Source organism: Anabas testudineus, chromosome 18 (genome assembly GCF_900324465.2).
Source record: "Anabas testudineus chromosome 18, fAnaTes1.2, whole genome shotgun sequence".
NCBI classification, from domain to species: domain Eukaryota; kingdom Metazoa; phylum Chordata; class Actinopteri; order Anabantiformes; family Anabantidae; genus Anabas; species Anabas testudineus.
This window is the reverse complement of record NC_046627.1, coordinates 10,053,575-10,074,653: the sequence shown is the minus strand read 5'-3', so window position 1 is coordinate 10,074,653 and position 21,079 is coordinate 10,053,575. Positions and strand designations below refer to the sequence as shown.

The window sequence follows — 21,079 nt, the reverse complement described above, 5'->3', positions numbered from 1 at the left end:
ACAGTGACAGGTGATCAAACTGTTAAAACAGCTGAGACCGTTGCTTCAGTGCTTTAGTCTTAGCCAAGTTTATCTACTAATAACTAATATCACAATAATATAAAAGATGGCAGCTGAGTGTTGTTCTTAACAAAAACACGATACAATACACACACTGCCGCCTCATTAAAAGCAGCTGTATTCAAATGTAATCCAATACAACAACTCTGTGGCATGAATTCAACTTTGACAAAGTTATAAAAAATCTCTATGTTGTTGAAACTGAAATAAAACACTACAATCCTTCTTAATGTACGGCAGATGTATTTAACTAAACCTTCAAAAGTAGCATTAAATATCTCTTAAGTACAGTGTTCAATAGAGTGAGTCGCTCACTCTTTCAGTGTGTTGTGTTTTTTAATTATCCTACTGCTAAAAATTACAGTACATACTGTAGCATTATACACTGAACTGACATCCTGACATGTAGACAAGTGAGTGCACAGTGATTTTAGTTTAAATGCCTTATGACTGACGTGTACAGCTCCAGGAAATCCAAACAGGTTGCAACAAGCTTTTCCAGCATGTCCACAGATTGTGGAGAGGCAGTGCTACAGTTCATCATGACAAGAATCATCTTTTCATGGGTTGAAGCAACACCACTGAAAACAACCAATCATGAGAGTACAGAAGAACAGAAATCCCCCTCCATAGTGAAAGTACACTACTTCACTGGTGGTACTGGTTTAATTTACATATTAGAATCATCCAACTAGCTAATACAATTATGTCAGTGAGGTTAATCAATAAATTACCACTAATATCTGTCTGATGAGGGTCAAAGCTCAGTGAAATGTCTGCCTGAGATTTTAGGCTAAACCTGTTTGCTATACATTTCTGACACACAGCTTATTTTCTTTTATATCATCAGTAATAAAAATTAATAATCTTCTAGTTGTAGAAGATCAGCACTGCTACTGTGTAGTAATAATTTCTATACTGTAGATGATGGAAAAGCATTATTTTTCCTGACTATAATAATATTTTAATAAAAAATAACTTTGTTTTTACACAAGCAGCTGTACTCTGTGTGAGTTCTTTGAATTTGAATCCATCTCCTGTAATTATGAAGGATTTGATGATTTGACCGGGTGGAGAGAGATGATGAGGATCATGGGAGTCACGACAGTATGTGGTGCTGGGACAGCATGTCTTTTCATCAGATAGTGGAGAATACTGGTGTGAAGCCAAAGGAGCAAAAACAAGCAACTCTGTCAACATCAATATTACTGGTAAGTGCTTACTGTAAACCCCATCGCTGTCTTTGTACACTAAATATAATTGTGGTTACGGACATGGATATCACATAAATTTTAGGTTTATAATTTGAACACTTCTTACTTCTTTTCCTGATTAAATGATCTGAATGTTTAAAGTTTTGATTTAAGAGATGGGTGAGGGAAGCTTTGCATGTGCAAATCAACACCCCCTACAGTCAACAGAGGTGGAGGCATTAGAAACAACATGACTCATTTATCATGCTGCCTTTTATCATGCTAAACAATCTCTGGTTATTACTCACCTGATTGTGCTCCACCTACCTCCAGACACCTATTTTAATTTTCACACAATCACCTCACAGCATATGAGTGAATGTACTGTTTAATTTAGCATTTAAGAGAGAGAGATTAACTACTCTGGTCTATATTTCTTTACCCAGCCAGAAGTATACAATACCCTCTTGTCTCCCACTGAAAACTGTTGGTTTGTAAGTCAAATAAACCAAAGATATTTGTAGCATGATGAATCCATAATTTGAGCGTTATCAGTTTTATGTGTCGATGTATTACAATCAACACTGTAAAGTATGAATTGTGGTGACATGCGTTCTGAACTATCAGAACTATACTTCAGACTATCCCAGCCTCCTAGAAATGATGTTTCTATACAACTAAACTGTAATCACAAATAAGGTTTTTGTGGTTTTCTATTAATGCAATGGCCATATGGTCACAGATAACGTATTTGAGACGTCAAAAATATGTTAATACACATCAATGAAATGAACAAAGGCTACATATTTTTGTCCAGCATCCAGTTTTCTTTCCCACAATAATATAAAACGTTTTGTGACTCCAACATTATTAAAGTGCTCAGAGTTAAGCATGGAAAGACTGCGGATTGGAATAATAAAGAAAAGTCAACAGTTAGGTCACACAGTCACACAGTTTCTCTAACCACAGCCAAAGTCCTTTTCTTTCCTTAACACAACATCACATGTGATTAATGTGATCAAAACAAAAACGTTACATTAGTAGTTGCAAAAAAAAACTAATGTTCAGTAGGCAAAGTTGGGACAATGACAATAATGGTACATTTATCCATCTCTTTACTGTAACTCTGATATGCAATACAAACAGTGATATAAAATGTTTTAAAGTAGAAAATTGTGTCAAACGTTATTAATGAAAATATTAGAAAAAGGAAAATTCAGACACAACATGAAGTTGATAAAATAATTAAACAACAACTGCCATGAGAGAAAAAATAATAATAATTTGCACATTCTTTTACAGCTGTATTTTCCCCCTCTTCCCCTGTATTTATTTGAGCACAGCAGAGTCTGTAAGAAAGAAAAAAGGATAAAATGTATTTGAAGTTAGGGCCTAAACAAGTGAAGTGAAGTAAAAGGGTGAAGCACACAATTTTTAACAAAATTTGATTCAGAGTACACGTCGTTAGTAGAGAACAAAATCACATGAATTTACAACAAACAGCAAATAAACAGACAATATTATGTGAAACTACGATGATGAGAAAATAGTTCAACTCCTCTTCATATTACTGTGATTCAGTTTTGTTATATGTTAAAGTTTATTCAGTCACATGACCTGGGCGATGTGAGCAAATCACCAACTGGTTTGGAGTAATTAAGCTGAACTGTTCACTAATTGTGTAACTTTAACTTAAAATCTAATTTAACTATTAAACAGATTCATTTGTCTTCAGCTCATGTTTTTCCTCTTCTCTCTCTGACTGCTCCAACTCAAGTTTCTTCTGGTGTTCATCTCTCTGTCTCCCTGTTTGTTTCAGTTGTTTAGTGATTTGTTCTCTGTCTTTCTCCAGTTTCCCCTTCCTTTCTATCATTGTATTAATCAATCCCTCTGTTCTCTCCAGTAGTGTCTCTGTGTTCTTCAACATTTCCTCAAGTTCTTTGTTTTTTTTCTCCAGATCGTCTTTGGTTTGTTCACGCTTCTCTGTTTTCTTCTCTTCGTAAAAAAATGCTCCGTCCTCCAGCTTCTTCTTGTTCTCTACTATCTTAATGTTCACGTCCTGCAGTAGTGAGTTGAGTTTCTCTCTCTGTTTCTTCAGATCTTTCTTCTGAACTGTCAGTGTTTTAATTATGTGATCAACATGTTTCAGCTCGCCCTCGGCCTTTTGTTTCTCCTCTTCAAGTTTTGCCCTTATCATGTCCAGATGATGTTTTCTGTCACCTCCTTCAACTAGAAGCTGACTCTCCATGGTGCTGAATGGGAGTTCACTCTCCCTCTGATCCTTCTCGGTTTCTGTGGGAATACAAAAAAATAAAAATAAATTAAAGTGTGTTTAGAAATACGTTGTTTATGCTGTGTTATTAACAATGTGTGTTCAGTTCATAATATATTGTAATAACTAAATATACTAAAATACAGTTTCAGAACTTGATATTTCAAATAACCATTAACTTATTTACTTACTTTTTATTTTCCAAAAAGCAAGAACAGCTATCAGAACAGCCACAAGACAAACAAGTAGGCTGATGATGATTCGAACTGTAGAACTAGACGGAGCCATGAAGAGATCATCTAAAATAAAATAACACAGAGAAAAATATGTAAATCTAATACATGTGTCTGAAAATCTTTTCCGTAAAAATTTCTCTACCTGCAACATGTATCTGTGTCTCTCTGATCTGGTTGATGGTTCTCTGTTGGACTCTACAGATGATGTTGTTGCTGTGTCTCTTCTCCACAGTCACTCTGCTGCTGACAGTATAGAGGTCATCAGGACCTCTGACTGTCTCTGTAGGTCCAGCAGAGAGGTTCTTTCCCTCAGCGTCCAGCCACAACAGCTCAGGCTCTGGATACCAGCCTTTAGATTCACACTGTAGAACTATCTCTCCGTCGCTGGTTTTGGAAATCTGAATCTCAGGTGAGGAAACAGAACCTAACAGAGAGTAAGAATGTTTGTTTTTAATTGTATAGTTTAGTTACCTGAATTATTAGGAATGTCAGTTTTTAAGTGTTTAGTCTAGTTGCCACATGAATTATAAACAGTAAATCACTAATTTACAGTTTAGACAATCAACATTTTTTACTTGTATGTGCTGTACAACAATATACAGTTTATAAATCTTTTTAATTAAAAATACTGCTCTCAGTAAGGATATTGTTTTGAGCAAGTATTACTTTTACTGTAACAATGATGTGTATAATGTAATGGACACTTCTTTGTTATTTAAAGATGTTCTATAATATCAGAAGGATTTTCCAGTTGATACACATCCATCCCTTGTGTTGGGCTAAAAAAAATGCTGTTGCTGTTCTCTGAAATAATAATAATGAATACTTTATTGATCCCCTTGGAGAAATTGTGGGTGGACAGCTGCTAGACGGTATGTCAGCACTACACTACAGGGTTTCGGTGTCTTGTCCAAGAACCGGGAATCTAACCACTCACCCTGGGGTTTGTAGGCGACTGCGCTGTCCCCTGAGCTACTGCCGCCCCCTAAATATATTTTTGTTGTTGGTCTGGGTATCCATTCAATTGCTTTTTTTAATGGTCAGTCTCACCCAAATGTCCCTGCAGGTCTTTGGGTGGCCTCTGCGTTTAATTCAATTTAATTAAAGTTTGTTTGCATAGCACCAAATCACCACAGAACTAATCTCAAGACATTTTACAGTGAAAATTACATAGAAAACCCAACAATCCCATTTGAGCAACCTTTAGGCACAACAATGGAGAGGAAAAACTCCCTTTAGCAAAAATATTGGGCATTGTTTATCCCAGTGTGCTCCTTTAGTTGATTTAAGTCCCCTTTGATTGACCTTATGACCCCTCTAGTCAATATCACTTTGCTAGCGTTTGGCCCAATTGCCCTTCAGCCCCTATACAGAATCATCCTTATTGGTCAGATGCCACACTGCTACCCTGTGTTCCTGAAGTTCCCCTCAGGTTTTCAAAAGTGCCTGTAAGTGGGTCACTTATCACCTTAAGTATCCTCTATAGTTTGACTATCTACATTACTATGTATTGACCAATTCCATTGTCCCTCCAGTCCCTCCCCTTGTCTAACTGTTGTGGTCAGCCAAACCTAGTTAAAATTTACTGTGGCCCATTGTAAAAGATATCATGGGCCAACACTAAGATAAGTTCTTTCCTGCTGTGCTTCCTCAATCCTTCAGGTACAATCAAATGAAATTATTAAATCCTAACCTTTTTACATTACACATAGTGACAGCTGGTTAGGAACCCTTTTTAGCTTTCATTTTTTATATTTGTAAAGTAGCCTACTTTATGTCTTAACTTTAACAACTCACCTACAGTGTATTTTCCTATTGGATTGATGCCAACTTACCAACAGTCAGCTCAACAGCAGATTCTGTGCCAAATTTGGGAACAAGGCATCTGTATGTTCCTGTGTCAGAGAGTTCCACGTTGGAGAGTTTCAGTGAAACGTCTCCACACTTCAGTTTGGTGGTGGACAGTGATGTTCTCTTTGCATATGATGGATGCTGCTCAAGCAGAAGATCCACACCGTCTCTCCTCAAATAAACAAATCTGGGGTCTAGATCACGTCTCGCCCACTCAACAGTCAGGTCGGCAGCATCCGTAGCAGGTTCCAGCTGACATGGTAAAGTGATCTCATCACCAACCATCGTTACTATTGTTTGAGAAGTTCCAGTCAATGTCTGACCTAAAGGGAGGAGACACATTTTCTTTTTTTTTTTTTTTTTTTTATCAATTTCATACTTTATTATTTACTGACAAACAGTGGCAACAGCTATAAGTATGTAATTGTGTTGTGAAGTCATATTTTTAAAATTATATCTACAGTAAACTCGGATCATGGTCTTAACACACAGAAGCTGTTTGGGGGTAATTTTACCTTCACAAGAGTGTTTTAGGAGAAGGAGGACGACAGCATGATGCAAAACCAGAACACTGAAGGCTCTGAGCTGAGGTTTCAGGAAGCGTCCGTCTTTCAGGTGAATCATGCTGGAGTTCTGAAAGTAAAAATAATTCAGCTGTAAAATAGGAAAATAATTAAGACAGAGATGTCTTATGAATCTCGAGGCAACTTGATCATTCAGTTGTTTTAGTCTATCACAGGTAGCTTCTCTCATAAACTTCTGCAAACATGCTTTCATATTTTATTATTAACTCAAGACAAATAGGGGGTAACAGATTTGCAAGTAGGTAAATATAATTAAACAGCGTGAAAATGCAGTGACTGATCCAGGCTAACAATAGCACCACTGCCGCAGCAGTCATTCAAAAAAAATAAAAATAAAATCACATGTAACACCATTTATGTTTTACTTTAAATGCTTCATTGTTTTTTTTTTTTTTGTCATTGTACTCATTTCGTAGTCATTCGCTAATTTTGTACATAACTGTAAATTTTCTTTTTTCTTTCTTTTTTGCTCTTTGAGCAGTCATTGCCGACATTTTATGCCATGTTATAAACAACTGCTGCTCCATATTCACATAGATCCGACAAACAACTGTGTAAGAGGTTTACGGTTTGATTTTTAGTCTAGAAACAGGGGACAAAGTAATACAACGAAACTGTGTTACAAACAACCAGTAACACTATCTAATAAAATGTTTAAAACATAAAAAGCCTCCTTACCTGTTGGGTGTGTGTCGCAGAGTCACCTTGCCGACAAAGAATGTGGACTTTCAACCCCCTCCCCCACTTTGATCACGTGGTCTTTACTTTAGTTTCTGTATCTCAAGCTAGAGCCAGTGAGAAACACAGTTAATGAAAACATAACTGTTTATCTAGACAAAATAAGAAAGAACTACAGCAGTTCTATCGCAGTAATAGCTGAAGTATTATCGAGACAATCACAGGTTCAGGTTTGTACAGTAAACATGTGGGTGTGTCCTCATCGAACACTTTCAGTTTCTTTCAGCTTGTTTTCTTAGGACCTGTTTATTAACTGATATTTAAATGTGCTGTTAAAATAAATATTACAGTAACACGTGAAGCCACAGGTGTTTTAATAAGAAATCAGTGTTAATAGATAATCTGAACAAAGACAACAGACATTTGTCAGAGAGGAAAATTAATGTGTTTGTGATCTGAGGCTAATTTACAGCAGAGGGCAGAGTGGTTCATGTTCGGTCATCCAGACACTGTGGGAGAAATATGTAGTTCACCGGTGCCACCTGGTGACACTGTACCTGCTTTTTATTGCTGTTATTCTTATTTTGTTCTACTTCTCAGAAACATAAAACCAGGTGTTGACTCTGTCACCAGTAGCACAATAAGGGGAAGTCTGCACCACATTGTACAGTATATTTAACCCTTAGGGGTCTGTCACCCAAATATGACACGTTTAAGAGCAGGTATTGAAACAGGTCACATCTACAGAAACAGCTTCACAGCTCAACATTAGTTTTGTATCTGTATTGTTCATCGGCCACAGAGGAAGAAGATGTTCTCGACTATATTTAAAACCTGCTGTTTGTCTGTTACTCAGTCAGCGAGACGACAGCATGAAGGTCACAGCTCTCTGCATCAGACTGTGTGAGTACTGAGTCTGGGTGTAAACTTCAATCCAGATATTACAGACATTGACATTTTTGAGAAAGCTCATACACAGCTCTTTGCTGCTGTTTCTCCAGCTTTGACTGCATGTTTGCTGCTGGTTGTGCAGCTTCACTTCAGTCACTCTCTGAAAGATGGTGAGTAGCAGTTGGATGATTCTGCAGATTATTATGTGCATTAAATCTACTTTGATTTTCATAGTTAGCTCAGTTGGTAGAGAAGTCGTCAATATTCCCCAAGATTGCTGGTTTGATGCCTGGTTCCTCCTACTTATATGTTGAGATGGATATTAAAATTGTTTCATGTGCATTTTATGTGTTTTTATTGATCATTATTTGATAGAAGTTACTTTGAATCTCCATCATCCAAATTTAGGATGAAAAAAAGGTTTATTAAATACTGATTCCCTAACGATGACATAGAAATAGCTGTACGTGTCCTGTGGGTGGAAAAACACTGAGGACTTATTAGCACTTAAACGTCATGCTTTGATATATATTAATACTCTGCAAAATGATATGATATTCTAAGATTTTTCAGACATGTGTTGCATCAAAGGACAAGTGCACTAAGTTAGTTTGTTTTTGCAATACAAATATTCAATAATTGTCTAAATCTTATGTTCAGTTTAATAAGTCTCATACTTTGTGTCTTAGATGTGTTTTTTCCTCAGATTGTTCCAAACAAACAGCAGCACTTTGAATATGAGACCTTCACTGTCAGCTGTGAAGGACTGAATGGACTGACTGGATGGAGAGTGATGAGGAAGATCAAGGGAGTTGTTAAAACATGTGCTTCAACCTGGGAAACATCAACAGGACCTTGTGAGATTAAAACTGCATATCCAGAAATTGACAGTGGAGAGTACTGGTGTGAAATGGGAGGACTGAAGAGAAGTAAGACTGTTAACATCACTGTGACTGGTATGGTATTTTTATGTAACTACTAAGTTAATGAATTCATATACAGTTGACCACAGTTTTTATTTTATGGAGAGTTCAATTTGAACATGAGTATGTTTATTTGTTCAGTATATTGTATATTATTGCTCAGCTTTGTTGCCCTTTTGGCATTTAAAAAATGTGTTGTTCAGCTGGTCTTGTGATCCTGGAGAGTCCTGCTCTCCCTGTGATGGAGGGTGATGATGTGACTCTGAGCTGTAGAAAGAAACAGACTCATTCAAACCTCGCTGCTGAATTCTATAAAGATGGTTTCTTCATGGAGAGCAGCTCTACAGGAGAGATGATCGTCCACAATGTCTCCATGTTTGATGAAGGACTCTACAAGTGCAGCATCTCTGGAGCTGGAGAATCAGCAGAGAGCTGGTTGACTGTGAGAAGTAGAGGTGAGACATACTGTACTGTAGTTTTACATGTATTTGAAGATGGCCTCTACATATGATACTTTGAACTCTCTGTACTTATGTCAGGTTATAGATTTTAAAATTTGATAGAGGTATTGCAAATTCAAAATGGCTTTATCTAGAATACTTTTTCATGAGCGATGATCAGTCTGAGAACAGACTGATGTCTGTAACTCCTGCTTTTAGAAGCTCTTTTATTGTTTTTACTTTATTAAACATATTATATTCCCATTAAGTCACAAACACAGCAGTAAATATTTCATTTTAGATTAAATAAAATGAAGAATGAAGATCATGTCCCTGACACAAGTCACACACAATTTTTCTTTCCAGAATTTCGTCAACCGCCTGATTCTTCCCCTGATCCTTCCCCTCATCTCCAACTCTATCTGCTGCTCTTCATATGTGTCACTGCCTCAGTCGTCACTCTGCTGTTCTTTGTGAGCGTAATTAAATGTGCAAGACGCCGAACAAACACCAGAGGTACTGAACAGAGAATTACTATGAAGTAACATTACTGGTATTCAGTTTAGTGTGACACAGTATTGAGCTTTGCATTCTGTTTATTGGTGTGTGTGTGTGTGTGTGTGTGTGTGTGTGTGTTTGACAGATACTTCAACCATTTATTATGTTCCTGAAACCTCCTCTCCTTTAAAAACAGGTGAGTTTCAACTTCCTTTTTCACTGTACAATCATTTATAATTTGACAATGGTATAAGATTTTTAGATTTCTAGAAAAAATCATCTTAGCTAACTGATTATTTATATTCAAGATTCAAGATTTACTATATACAATATTATAGCCAATATATTCTGGCAATATTCACTATGTTCATGTCGCCTTTGGACTGTGGAATTTTTTGCCATTCTTCTTTGCAAAACTGCTCAAGCTCTGTGAGGTGTGAACAGTCCTTTTCAAGTTTAAGTTTACAAATTATCTATTGGCTTGAGGTCTGGGCTTTGAATCAACCACAACAGAAAATTCATCTTGTTGTCAATAAACCATTTCTGTGCAGCTTTCTCTGTATGCTTCAGGTCATTATCTTGCTGGAAAACAAATCTTCTCCTAAGCCGTAGTTGTCTTGTTTACTCAATAAGGTTGTCCTCCAGGATTGTTTTATATTTTGACCCTCTACCTTTATATCTTACCCTCTACCTTAACAAGCCTTTAAAGTCAGATTACCAAGAAGCATCCCCACAGTGGATGTTTTACAGCGGGGATGGTGAAACATCCCGGACATGTTTGTGGTGATGTGCAGTGCTTGGTTTGCTCTAAACATAGGGTCTTGTCTGATGGACAAAAAGCCCCATTTTGGTCTCATCAGACCTCTACCACTGGACCATGGAGTCTTTCTCATGCCTATTGGTGAACTCAATTCCGATTTGCCTTGAGTCTTCTTCAACTGTGGTTTTCTCCTTGCCATGTATGTACAGTCTCTCCTATCGCACTTGCTGAAACTTGTAACTCCCTCAGAGTAATCATCGGTGAGTTAGTGGCCTCTCTCATTAGTCTCCTTCTTGCACGGTCACGTGGACGGCCTGTTCTAGGCAGATTAAGACATGTGCCATATTCCTCTCATTTCCTGAGGAAGGATTTCACTGAACTCTGGGGGATGTTGAGAGCCTTGGAAATATTTTTGTGTCCATCCCCTGACTTATGGTTTTCAATGACCTGTTCTCTGAGTTGCTGGGAGTGTTTTTTTGTCTTCATGGTGTAATAGCAGCCATGAAGTACTGAATAATACTTTCAGTAATTGTGGGACTATTTGCACCAAATATCTAGATTAGGTCAGTCATTTTAAAGGGGGTGAATATTAATGCAAACACTGATTTCACTTTATATGTTTAAAAAAAACTGCTTTCACTTTGACAATGATGTTTTTTGTGAAGGTTGCTAACTTTTATTGACAATGATTTGTTTATAATGTCAATAATAATTCTGTAGCTTTGAGCTAACTGTGCACAGTGCATTGAGATGAATTTTGATCAGGTAATTCTCAGTATTAAAGCTCCCCACTGCAGGTTAAAGCTTATCTGAGTTGTTTTTTAGTAAAGGTGGCAATGAGACTGTGTTCGTTTCAGAAACTACCGGTATTGGTGAAAATATCAGCTTCTCTTTTAGCATCTCAGACAAAAACCACACAAGAAACCAAAATATGTAGACAAGCTGCATAGTTCAGTATGCAGCCTTGTGTAGATAAGTTTAAACTACATTTAACCATGTTAAGTATAGAGACAAGAGGCTGAGATGGAGGTAGCTGAGATGAAGATGTTGAGGTTCTCCTTAGGAGTGACCAGGTTAGACAGGATAAGGAACGAGTACATCAGAGGGACGGCTCACGTTGTCTGTGTTAGCGACAAAGTCAGAGAGGCCAGACTGAGATGGTTCGGACATGTTCAGAGGAGGGATAGTGAGTATATTGGTAGAAGGATGTTGGAGATGGAGCTGCCAGGCAGGAGGGCAAGAGGACGACCAAAGAGGAGATATATGGATGTCTTAACAGAGGACATGAAGTTGGCTAGTGTTAGGATAGAAGATGTTCATGATAGAGTGAGGTGGAAAAGGATGATTCGCTGTGGCGACCCCTGATGGGAAAAGACGAAAGAGAAGAAGAATAAACCATGTTAAGTATGATAAACTTGACCCAAGGTACAGTCTTTCTATCTATAGGGAAAAGGTTAGAGATCTTCCCTTTTCATTATTTAACTTGCTTTGGAAACAAATTCATTTATCCTGTGCCTTATTTAAATGAAGCATACTTACAGTATATAAAACATTTAACTTCCATGTTTGGTGTTGTTTTTCTTATTATTTATATGTTTCAGAGTTTGAGCAGACCAGTGAAGCTGAATCACAATATGCTGCCATCAAAAGACCAAGAAATAAAGAAGGTAAATTACCCGACAATGACAACGAATGAGAAAGATCATAAAGCTCCTTCATTATCTTCCTTCCATTCGCTCTTCATTAAATCCTTACACTACATTATGATTACACACAAAGTGACCAAGCTCCATCATAAATTAAAGACCTGATAGTACTGTCATATTCCACCAGTAAACTCTGGAGGACAGATGGCAGCTGAGACTGAACCTGGTTCTGTGTATCAGCTTCTCTTTTAGCATCTCAGACAAAAACCACACAAGAAACTAAAAGATGTAAACGAGCAGCAGACTTTATATGTTTAGTCACGTCATAGAGCGAAGCTGTTTCCGAGTGAAGTAGCCACAATGAAAGTACTAGATGACAGTACACCCATTTATTGGAGTTATTTTTATCAGGGCACCAAGTGTTTAAATTCACCTTGTGTACCCAGTAGCTGAAGGGCTCAGACAGATAAACTCGGCCATTTGTTTTCTCACTAATACAGTAAGTGCTAAAGTTATTAGAATTAGATCATTATTATTATAACTACTACTAGTAGTATTTGTATTATGATTTTATGTTTCAAGCTGTTAAAAACTATATTATATTTTAATATCTTCTTTATTTAGATCACCTTAAGCTCGGAAAATCATTTCATGTTAATATGTCTGCAGTAATTTAAATTCACAGTTTCATTAATTTAATTTTGTATAAATGTCAATTCATTAAATAATAGAAAAATCTGATATTTTGGATGTATTTTTTCTCCTGCTTAGGTTAAGGAGCATATGTGAGTTCCCTAAATAAGATGAAGATGATTCATTCTATTAGACAGCTGACAATACAACACCGTGGGAAATTCTTTTTTTATAACATTTGAACCAGAAGAAGTGGAAGATCTGACGAGCAGTTTCCAAGAGTTTATTCTTTGAGTGATCAGAAGTCCAGCAAGGACCTGGTTCAGCATCTGGCAGCTTCATGTAGATACCAAGTTGGTCCTTCTGCAGCCTGAAGAAGCCTGACAAGAAATGTTTTTTTGTGGAAAGGCAAAAGCCAAGAAACCACTTTTTGTGTTTCTAATGAAAAATAGAGAAATAAATCCATGATCGTTCATAAAAGAACAGAGCGAATGGTTCCTGAGACTTTTGCAAAGTACTGGACATCCTGGTGGTTTCCAAACCTGATCTTTAAGGCCCTCTTCCAACTATCCGTGTCCTACTCACTGATCATATGTGTTCAGTCAATCATATGGTGAAACATCTCAGTTCACTCTGTCTTCCTTCTCTCCTGCCTCATCTGAGTTAAAGTATGTGTCTGAAACCATTACTTATTCACTATAAAGTGCAGTGAATGTATCCCACGATGCAACATTAAAAGTAGGGTACATGTCATCTACACTACTTTCAATCCCACAATGCACTGCTCTCTGTTTTAAATATAAAATGTCCATTGCGGTTATGTGTGATGATGCAATATGACACTGATCATCAAACATCTGAAATCTCACTGTTCTCCATCGAATGCAATGTCTAGTGTACATTATATAGGTAGATGTTTCATGTCTGGACAGTTTTCATCTATTTATGTCATTTACCTGTCTAACTTTCTTTTTCTTTTCATTTCACCCAGTGTCCCATCTCGTGAAATGTCATTTTGAATGCCTGTGACAATGTTTAACTGTTTGAGGCTGATAAACATTATAATGTTACAATATGTATGTTTCTTCTCTCCCCTCTCTGACTATGTTTGCAGTCAAAATAAAACAATTTCTTTGCTCGTAGAATATTTATCTTTTTCTTCAAGTCTTCCAGTTACCAGTTACTTTGTGCCACAAAGACATTTACATTTAGTCTTATGGCAGATGCTTTGTTTGGGATGCATATTCAAAAAGGTAGGATCTGATCTTTCAAAGTGACTTCATGTTTTGTAATGGTTTCTCTCATTGTGTAATCTTCCTCATGATCATTATAATTTTTTGATGATGACATAATCGTGTAGAAAAAGTCAAATATTACTGTTATGTTCTGTCTCTCCTCTGGCAGTTCCCTCACTCTACCACCAGGTGCCCTCACTCTCCTTCTCTTTTCCTGGTTCACCTGTTCACCTATCAGTTCCTTCCTCTTTCTTCTGGCGGTCTTCACTCCAGTTCTATCACCTGAATGTGCTCCACTAATCCAAACACACTCAGGTTCCAGCTATAAAAACCTGCCAGTGCCTGACTCTTTTTGTCACATCATCAAACCATCAAGTTGAAAATGCTTCACTCTGTCAAAACATTTGAAAGAGTAAAAAATGGCGACATCTGCTGTCAAGTCATTGTTATTGTATTAGATGAAAAAAATCTGGTAATACAACTGTCAGTATAAGGGTTCCTAATGTTACGTCAAAGTTCACGATGATCATCGCAGTGTTGAGTGTTGATACTATTCACTGAAACCTCTTGTAGCTTTGAAACATTAATGCTGTATTCAGTCAAGTGTAACATCACTACTTGTTGGACTCAGTGTGCTTGATTAGACTTCCTGCCTGTAGTTGCCCCTCCCTCACCTCTTTTTGTTCCGCTGTCATTTTCATTTCTGGACATCAAGTAGATTTCTATGACAACTGCTCTTGAATTGTATGATTCTAGTATTTAGAAGAGTTGATGTAGCTGAGATATCTGTGTTAGAGTTGATCAGAGTCCTGATCAGTTTGTTTAGTCTGTTAGTTTCTGCCACCTTAATGTTGCTGCCCCAGCAGACCACAGCATAAAAGATGACACTGGAACCACAGACTCATAAAACATCCTCAGCATGGTGCTGCAGACGTTGAAGGACCTGAGTCTCCTCAGGAAGTACATCCAGCTCTGAGCCTTTCTGTACAATGCTGATGAGTTTTTGGTCCAGTCCAGTTTGTTGTCCAAGTACACTCCCAGGTATTTGTACTCGGACACGACCTCCACCTCCTCCCCCTGTATAGAGAGAGGGATGACAGGACTCCCAGATTTCCTGAAGTCCATCACCAGCTCCTTTGTTTTATTGATGTTCAGTTGCAGATGGTTGAGTCCACACCAGTCAACAAAACTGTCCACCACTCCACGGTACTCTGTGACATCTCCACCCTTAATACATCCTACAACTGCAGAGTCATCAGAGAACTTCTGAAGATGACAGGACTCTGAGTTGTACCTGAAGTCTGAGGTGTACAGGGTGAAGAGGAATGGAGACAGAACTGTCCCCTGTGGACCACCTGTGCTACTGATCACAGTGTCAGACACACAGTTCTGCAGGCGGACGTACTGTGGCCGGTTAGTGAGGCAGTCATGATCCAGGAAATCAGGGGAGTGTTTACCTGCATGTTTTTTAATTTCTCTCCCAGCAGTGCAGGTCGGATGGTGTTGAATGCACTGGAGAAATAAAAAAACATGATCCTGTAGGTGTGTAGGTGCGATGAGGTGCGCCATCCACTCCAATATGGGGTTGGTAAGCAAACTGGACGGGGTCAAGTGAGGGTTTGACCAGAGGTCGGAGGGACTCCAGGATCAGCCTCTCAAAAGCCTTCATGATGTGTGATGTCAGAGCCACTGGTCTGAAGTCATTGAGGACTCTGGGACGTGGCGTCTTATTCACTGGAACTCTCTCCAGGTGCAGGCTGAGGTTGAAGATGTGTTGGAGAACAACACATTGCTGAGGAGCACAGGCTTTCAGCACCCTTGGGCTGACTCCATCAGGACCTGCAGCCTTTGTGGGGTGAAGCCTGTTCAGCTCTCTTCTCACCTGCTCAGCTGAGATTGTTAGGGTGGTAGCTGAGTCGTGTGGGGGAGGGACTGAGGAGCAGTTAGTGAACTGAAGTGGGCTCTGTGACTCAGCCTGGAATCGATTGAAGAAATTATTCAATTCGTTGGCTCGGTCCACAGTCCCCACAGTCTCCTGGCTGCTGGACTTGTAGCCAGTGATGGTCCTCATACCCCTCCAAACCTCCCTGGTGTTGTTCTGTTGAAGGCTATGTTCTAGTTTTCTCCTGTACGTCTCCTTCCCCTCCCTGATCCTGAAAGACAGCAGTCTCTGGACCCTCTTTGCTGCCTCCCTGTCTCCTGATCTGAATGCCTTCTTTTTGTCATAACATGTATTTGCCTCTAAAATATCTGCTCTTCAAAATCCAGCTTCTTTTTCCACAAAAACATTAAAAGTTGCCCATACAACATTATAGTACATTACTAAAGCTTTTATGATTAAATTTAGACATCACAGCACAAACAGGAGAAACTGTGGGCTGGATTAATAGATAACAAGAACAACAGTTACACAACATCACTTTAACTACAGTTTAATTACACAGAAAGATGATTTTCAGTTGACTGTGTTGAATTTCCTCCACCTTAATGTTCTTTTCACAACAGACTCAACAAGAAAGACAAAAAGAAAGAAAGTTGATTTAAAGTTAAATTAAAGACTTAATTACATCAAAAAACGTTTTTTATAAATAATTTAAATGAATATTATATCCATCAGATTACGCTGTGTTAATAGAGAACAGAATCACATGAATCTACAACAAACTGCAAATTAACAGACAACACCAAAAAATAGTTCAACTCCTCTTCATATAACTGTAATTCAGTTTTGTAGTTTATTCAGTCACATGACCTGGAGGATGTGAGCAAAGCACCAACTGGTTTGGAGTAATTAAGCTGAACTGTTCACTAATTGTGTCACTTTAACTTAAAATCTAATTAAACTATTAAACAGATTCATTCATCATCAACTCATGTTTTTCCTCTTCTCTTTCTGACTGCTCCAACTCAAGTTTCTTCTGGTGTTCATCTCTCTGTCTCCCTGTTTGTTTCAGTTGTTTAGTGATTTGTTCTCTGTCTTTCTCCAGTTTCCCCTTCCTTTCTATCATTGTATTAATCAATCCCTCTGTTCTCTCCAGTAGTGTCTCTGTGTTCTTCAACAGTTCCTCAAGTTCTTTGTTTTTTTTCTCCAGATCATCTTTGGTTTGTTCACGCTTCTCTGTTTTCTTCTCTTCGTAAAAAAATCGTCCATCCTCCAGCTTCTTCTCGTTCTCTACTATCTTGATGTTCACGTCCTGCAATAGTGAGTTGAGTTTCTCTCTCTGTTTCTTCAGATCTTTCTTCTGAACTGTCAGTGTTTTAATTATGTGATCAACATGTTTCAGCTCGCCCTCTGCCTTTTGTTTCTCCTCTTCAAGTTTTGCCCTTATCATGTCCAGATGATGTTTTCTGTCTCCTCCTTCAACTAGAAGCTGACTCTCCATGGTGCTGAATGGGAGTTCACTCTCCCTCTGATCCTTCTCGGTTTCTGTAGGAATACATAAAACACATTAAAGTGTGTTTAGAAATCTATTGTGTTTATGCAGTGTCTTGTTAACAGTGCGTCTTCAGTTTATAATATCATTTGTGATTAATGTCAAAGATACAGGTTTGCAACATGATACTTTAAGACAAGCACCAATAACTTCTTACTTACTTTTAATTTTCCAAAAAACAAGAACAGCTATCAGAACAGCTACGAAACAAAGAAGTAGGCTGATGATGATTCGAACTGTAGAACTAGACGGAGATGGAACCATGAAGAAACTGTCTAATAATAAAACAAACACAACAGATACACAAATATGTAAGTACAATCTGAAAACTGACAAAGTGTTTAAACCTCAATAAACAACTCTTGTACCTGTAACTTTAATCTGTGTCTCTCTGGTCTGGTTGATCTTTCTCTGTTGGACTCTACAGGTGATGTTGTTGCTGTGTCTCTTCTCCACAGTCACTCTGCTGCTGACAGTATAGAGGTCATCAGGACCTCTGACTGTCTCTGTAGGTCCAGCAGAGAGGATCTTTCCCTCAGCGTCCAGCCACAACAGCTCAGGGTCTGGATACCAGCCTTTAGATTTACACACCACGCCATTGTTGTCTATGGAAATCTGTGTGGCAGGTGAGGAAACAGCACCTTAAAAATGAGGGAGAGATATAAATATGACGTCATCACAAGGATCCAAATCACATTACTGTTTTTACGAATGTACCAGTGTCCACTTACCAACAACAAGCTGAACAGTAGAGTCTATGTGCAGATCAGGAATGAAGCATCTGTATATTCCTGCATCAGAGAGTTTGACTTTGCTGAGTTTCAGTGAGACGTCTCCACACTTCGCTTTGTTTTTGTTCACAGATGTTCTTCCCATGTACAGTGGATTCTGATCGATCAGAAATTCCACATTGTCCCTCCTCACATGGACAAATCTGGGGTCCAGTTCTGGTCTCGCCCACTCTACTGTCACGTCTGAAACATCTTCAGCATTTTGCAGGTGAAGTGGCAAAATTATGTCATCACCAACCATTGCGACTATTGGCTGAGCTGAACCAATGAACTCTGACTGAACTAAAGGAGAAAGAGAACATGGGACTGTGTAAGTCATCAGTATTTATATGATACCTGTCTTAAATCTGTACTCAAATCACAACTGTTTATAGTATTTTGATTGTTTTACCTGCATAAGTGTTTGTTAGGAGAAGAAAGACAACAGCGTCCTGCAAAACCAGAACATTGAAGACACTGAGTTGAGGTTTCATCCGCTTCAGGTGAATCATCGTGAAGATTTGAAGTAATCAAACATTGGTTTCAGTCCTTCTTCTCTGAAGTTCAGTAAACAAATTTTAGTAGTAACAAAAGATATCAAAAGATAGACAAGTAAATAGATTTTTAAAAAGTAGGACAGAAGGTAAAATGCAGTGACTGGTCCAACATCGCAGTAATAACATTGTTGTCTTTTGCACAGAATCATTCTCTGTAGATGTTACAAAATATTCAAGCAGACACTGCCGACATGTTTTGTCATGTCATAAACGATTGCTGCTCCATATTCACAGATGCATACGACAAACAACTGTGGAAGAAGTTAACAGTTGGACTTTTTATCTAGAAACAGGCGACAAAGTCTTACAATAAAACAATGTTACAAACAATCAGTAGAACTATCTATTAAAATGTTTAACACATAAAAGGCCTCCTTACCAGTTGTGTGTGTGTTGCAGACTCACCTTGCCAACAAACAATGTGGACTTTCAACCCCCTCCCCCACTTTGATCGCATGGTTTATACTTTAGTTTCTATATCTTAAGCTACAGCCAGTGAGAAACACAGTTAATGAAAACATAACTGTATATCTAGACAAAATAATAATGATAATATTAATGTTAATAATGATAATAAAGAACTGCAGCAGTTCTATCGCAGTAATAGCTGAAGTATTATCGAGACAATCACAGGTTCAGGTTTGTACAGGAAACATGTGGGTGTGTCCTCATCGAACACTTTCAGTTTCTCTCAGCTTGTTTTCTTAGGACCTGTTTATTAACTGATATTTAAATGTGCTGTTAAAATAAATATTACAGTAACACATGAAGCCACAGGTGGTTTTAATATGAAATCTGTGTTGTAGATAATCTGAACAAAGACAATATTATATATAATATAATTATATATAATTTGTCAGAGAGGAAAATAAATGTGTGTGTGAAATGAGGCTGATTTACAGCAGAGGGCAGAGTTGGACTGTGAATGTGTCACCAGTTTACGAGGAGGATTGCTCATTACTATATTTTGATACTAATTATCATGACTTTGGATCTCAGGCCTCTTTCTTGGATAAACCTTTTGCTTAACCTTCCTCTTATGTTAGCTTTCTGTTACCATGCCTTATGTTAACGGGTCGGTTTTGACCCGCATCTTAAATCAGCTATAAAATACACAAAAAACATTATTTATCATTCAAACATTTTTGGATCTCTTGGTTATATTGTTAGGCTTCCTCATCCATGAAATTATTAGTTTCAATGTTTTTGGTCTGGGCTTTTTTGCCTTTTTTTTCAGTATACTCCTAAATTTTGATTTTTGAAAAATGGTAAAATGTAGCTAAAAAAAATCACATTAATAAATAAAAGGTTGTTTTGTTACTTTACTATCATTGGGGGACATTACAACACATCTCTTTAATTATTTTTAAATTTAATTTTGTTTAATTAATTTATTTATTAATATTATTACCAAACGTAGCACTTATGGTGTTGGGGTCAGTTTCGACCCGTAGACATTAGCTTCAAGAAAAGGAGAAAAAATGAATTTTTTCTATCAGTTACAAAACTTAAATATAAATACAAATGAAAAGCAGAACAAGTCAGAACAAAAACTATAGATTTGCAAGCAAACAAACAAAAAACAAACAGACAAATCTAGTCTCTGTGTTTAGATGCATGTGTGGCAAAAGGTGTCACTCTTAGTGTGTTCTTTGCAAAGATATTTCTTGCAGTTGATATACAGCACATTTGTCTTTTTGTCCTTACTATTTGGGCAGATCTGACACCTTTTTCTTTTAGAATCAAGTGGCCTGAGTGGAATTGTATCTCTAGCTGGTCTGGTTTGTGTTGATGCATGGCTAGCTGAGGATGACGATGAAGGTGCTTTTTGTGGTACTGATGTGGTGGACATAGTGCTATCTGACCTAGGCTGCAGCATCTATCATGGGGGACCCTTTCCCTTCGCGCAGTGTGCGGCTTGACAAGGGAGATTCCCAGCTCCTCAAGAAACATTCTCCCCTCGTTTTTTTTTTGTTGCATTCCACCTTTGGTGGATGTGGGTCCACAATACAAATGCATTATATGCAGACACGTCAGGGAGGTTGTAAAACACAACTGTTGGCCATCTCCTAATCCTGCACTGGCAAGTATAGGTGGCAGTCAGCTTGTCCAGGTTATCCATTCCTCCTTTGTTTTTGTTATAGTCAAGAATAATTGCCGTTTTTTTTGTCACTTCTTGCTGATACAGCTACATCTTTGCGAAGAGTAGACATAAGTATCATACTTCAACAGTGGTAGTGTCTGTACAGGCAAAGTGAAGCCCTAATCTTCACCTGCAAGATCACACCTTGCTGTAGTATCTCTGTTTTCAAATCTGATGGCTCTTGATATCATTTAGAACATCTGAAGTGACATTGTTGGCTGAAAAAAAATATCTTCAGATTTGTTTGTTTGTTTTTGTGCAGGTAAACACAGCAC

General features: G+C 37.9%; 2 protein-coding genes across 3 annotated transcripts in view; one reads left to right on the top strand and one right to left on the bottom strand.

Moving 5' to 3' along the window:
* The window catches only part of LOC113168496 (Fc receptor-like protein 5), a 50,634-nt gene that overhangs the window by 24,567 nt on the left and 4,988 nt on the right, over window positions 1–21,079 (top strand). The window lies entirely within an intron of this gene.
* Window positions 1,937–19,394, bottom strand: LOC113168487 (butyrophilin subfamily 3 member A2-like). 2 transcript variants are annotated; one of them, XM_026369518.2, is made up of 7 exons: window positions 19,041–19,394; window positions 18,517–18,661; window positions 18,066–18,407; window positions 17,703–17,975; window positions 17,579–17,609; window positions 3,717–3,799; window positions 1,937–3,545 (listed from the first exon to the last, which is right to left on the bottom strand). In XM_026369518.2, exons 2-7 carry the CDS (start codon window positions 18,614–18,616, stop codon window positions 2,965–2,967), a joined length of 1,410 nt encoding a protein of 469 aa, XP_026225303.1. In that variant the 5' UTR covers window positions 18,617–18,661; window positions 19,041–19,394; the 3' UTR covers window positions 1,937–2,964. The 2 variants fall into 2 exon arrangements, with proteins under 2 accessions (XP_026225303.1, XP_026225300.1); XM_026369515.2 differs by lacking the exons at window positions 17,579–17,609; window positions 17,703–17,975; window positions 18,066–18,407; window positions 18,517–18,661; window positions 19,041–19,394 and adding exons at window positions 3,904–4,185; window positions 5,597–5,935; window positions 6,128–6,245; window positions 6,875–7,136 and having other exon boundaries at window positions 3,717–3,824.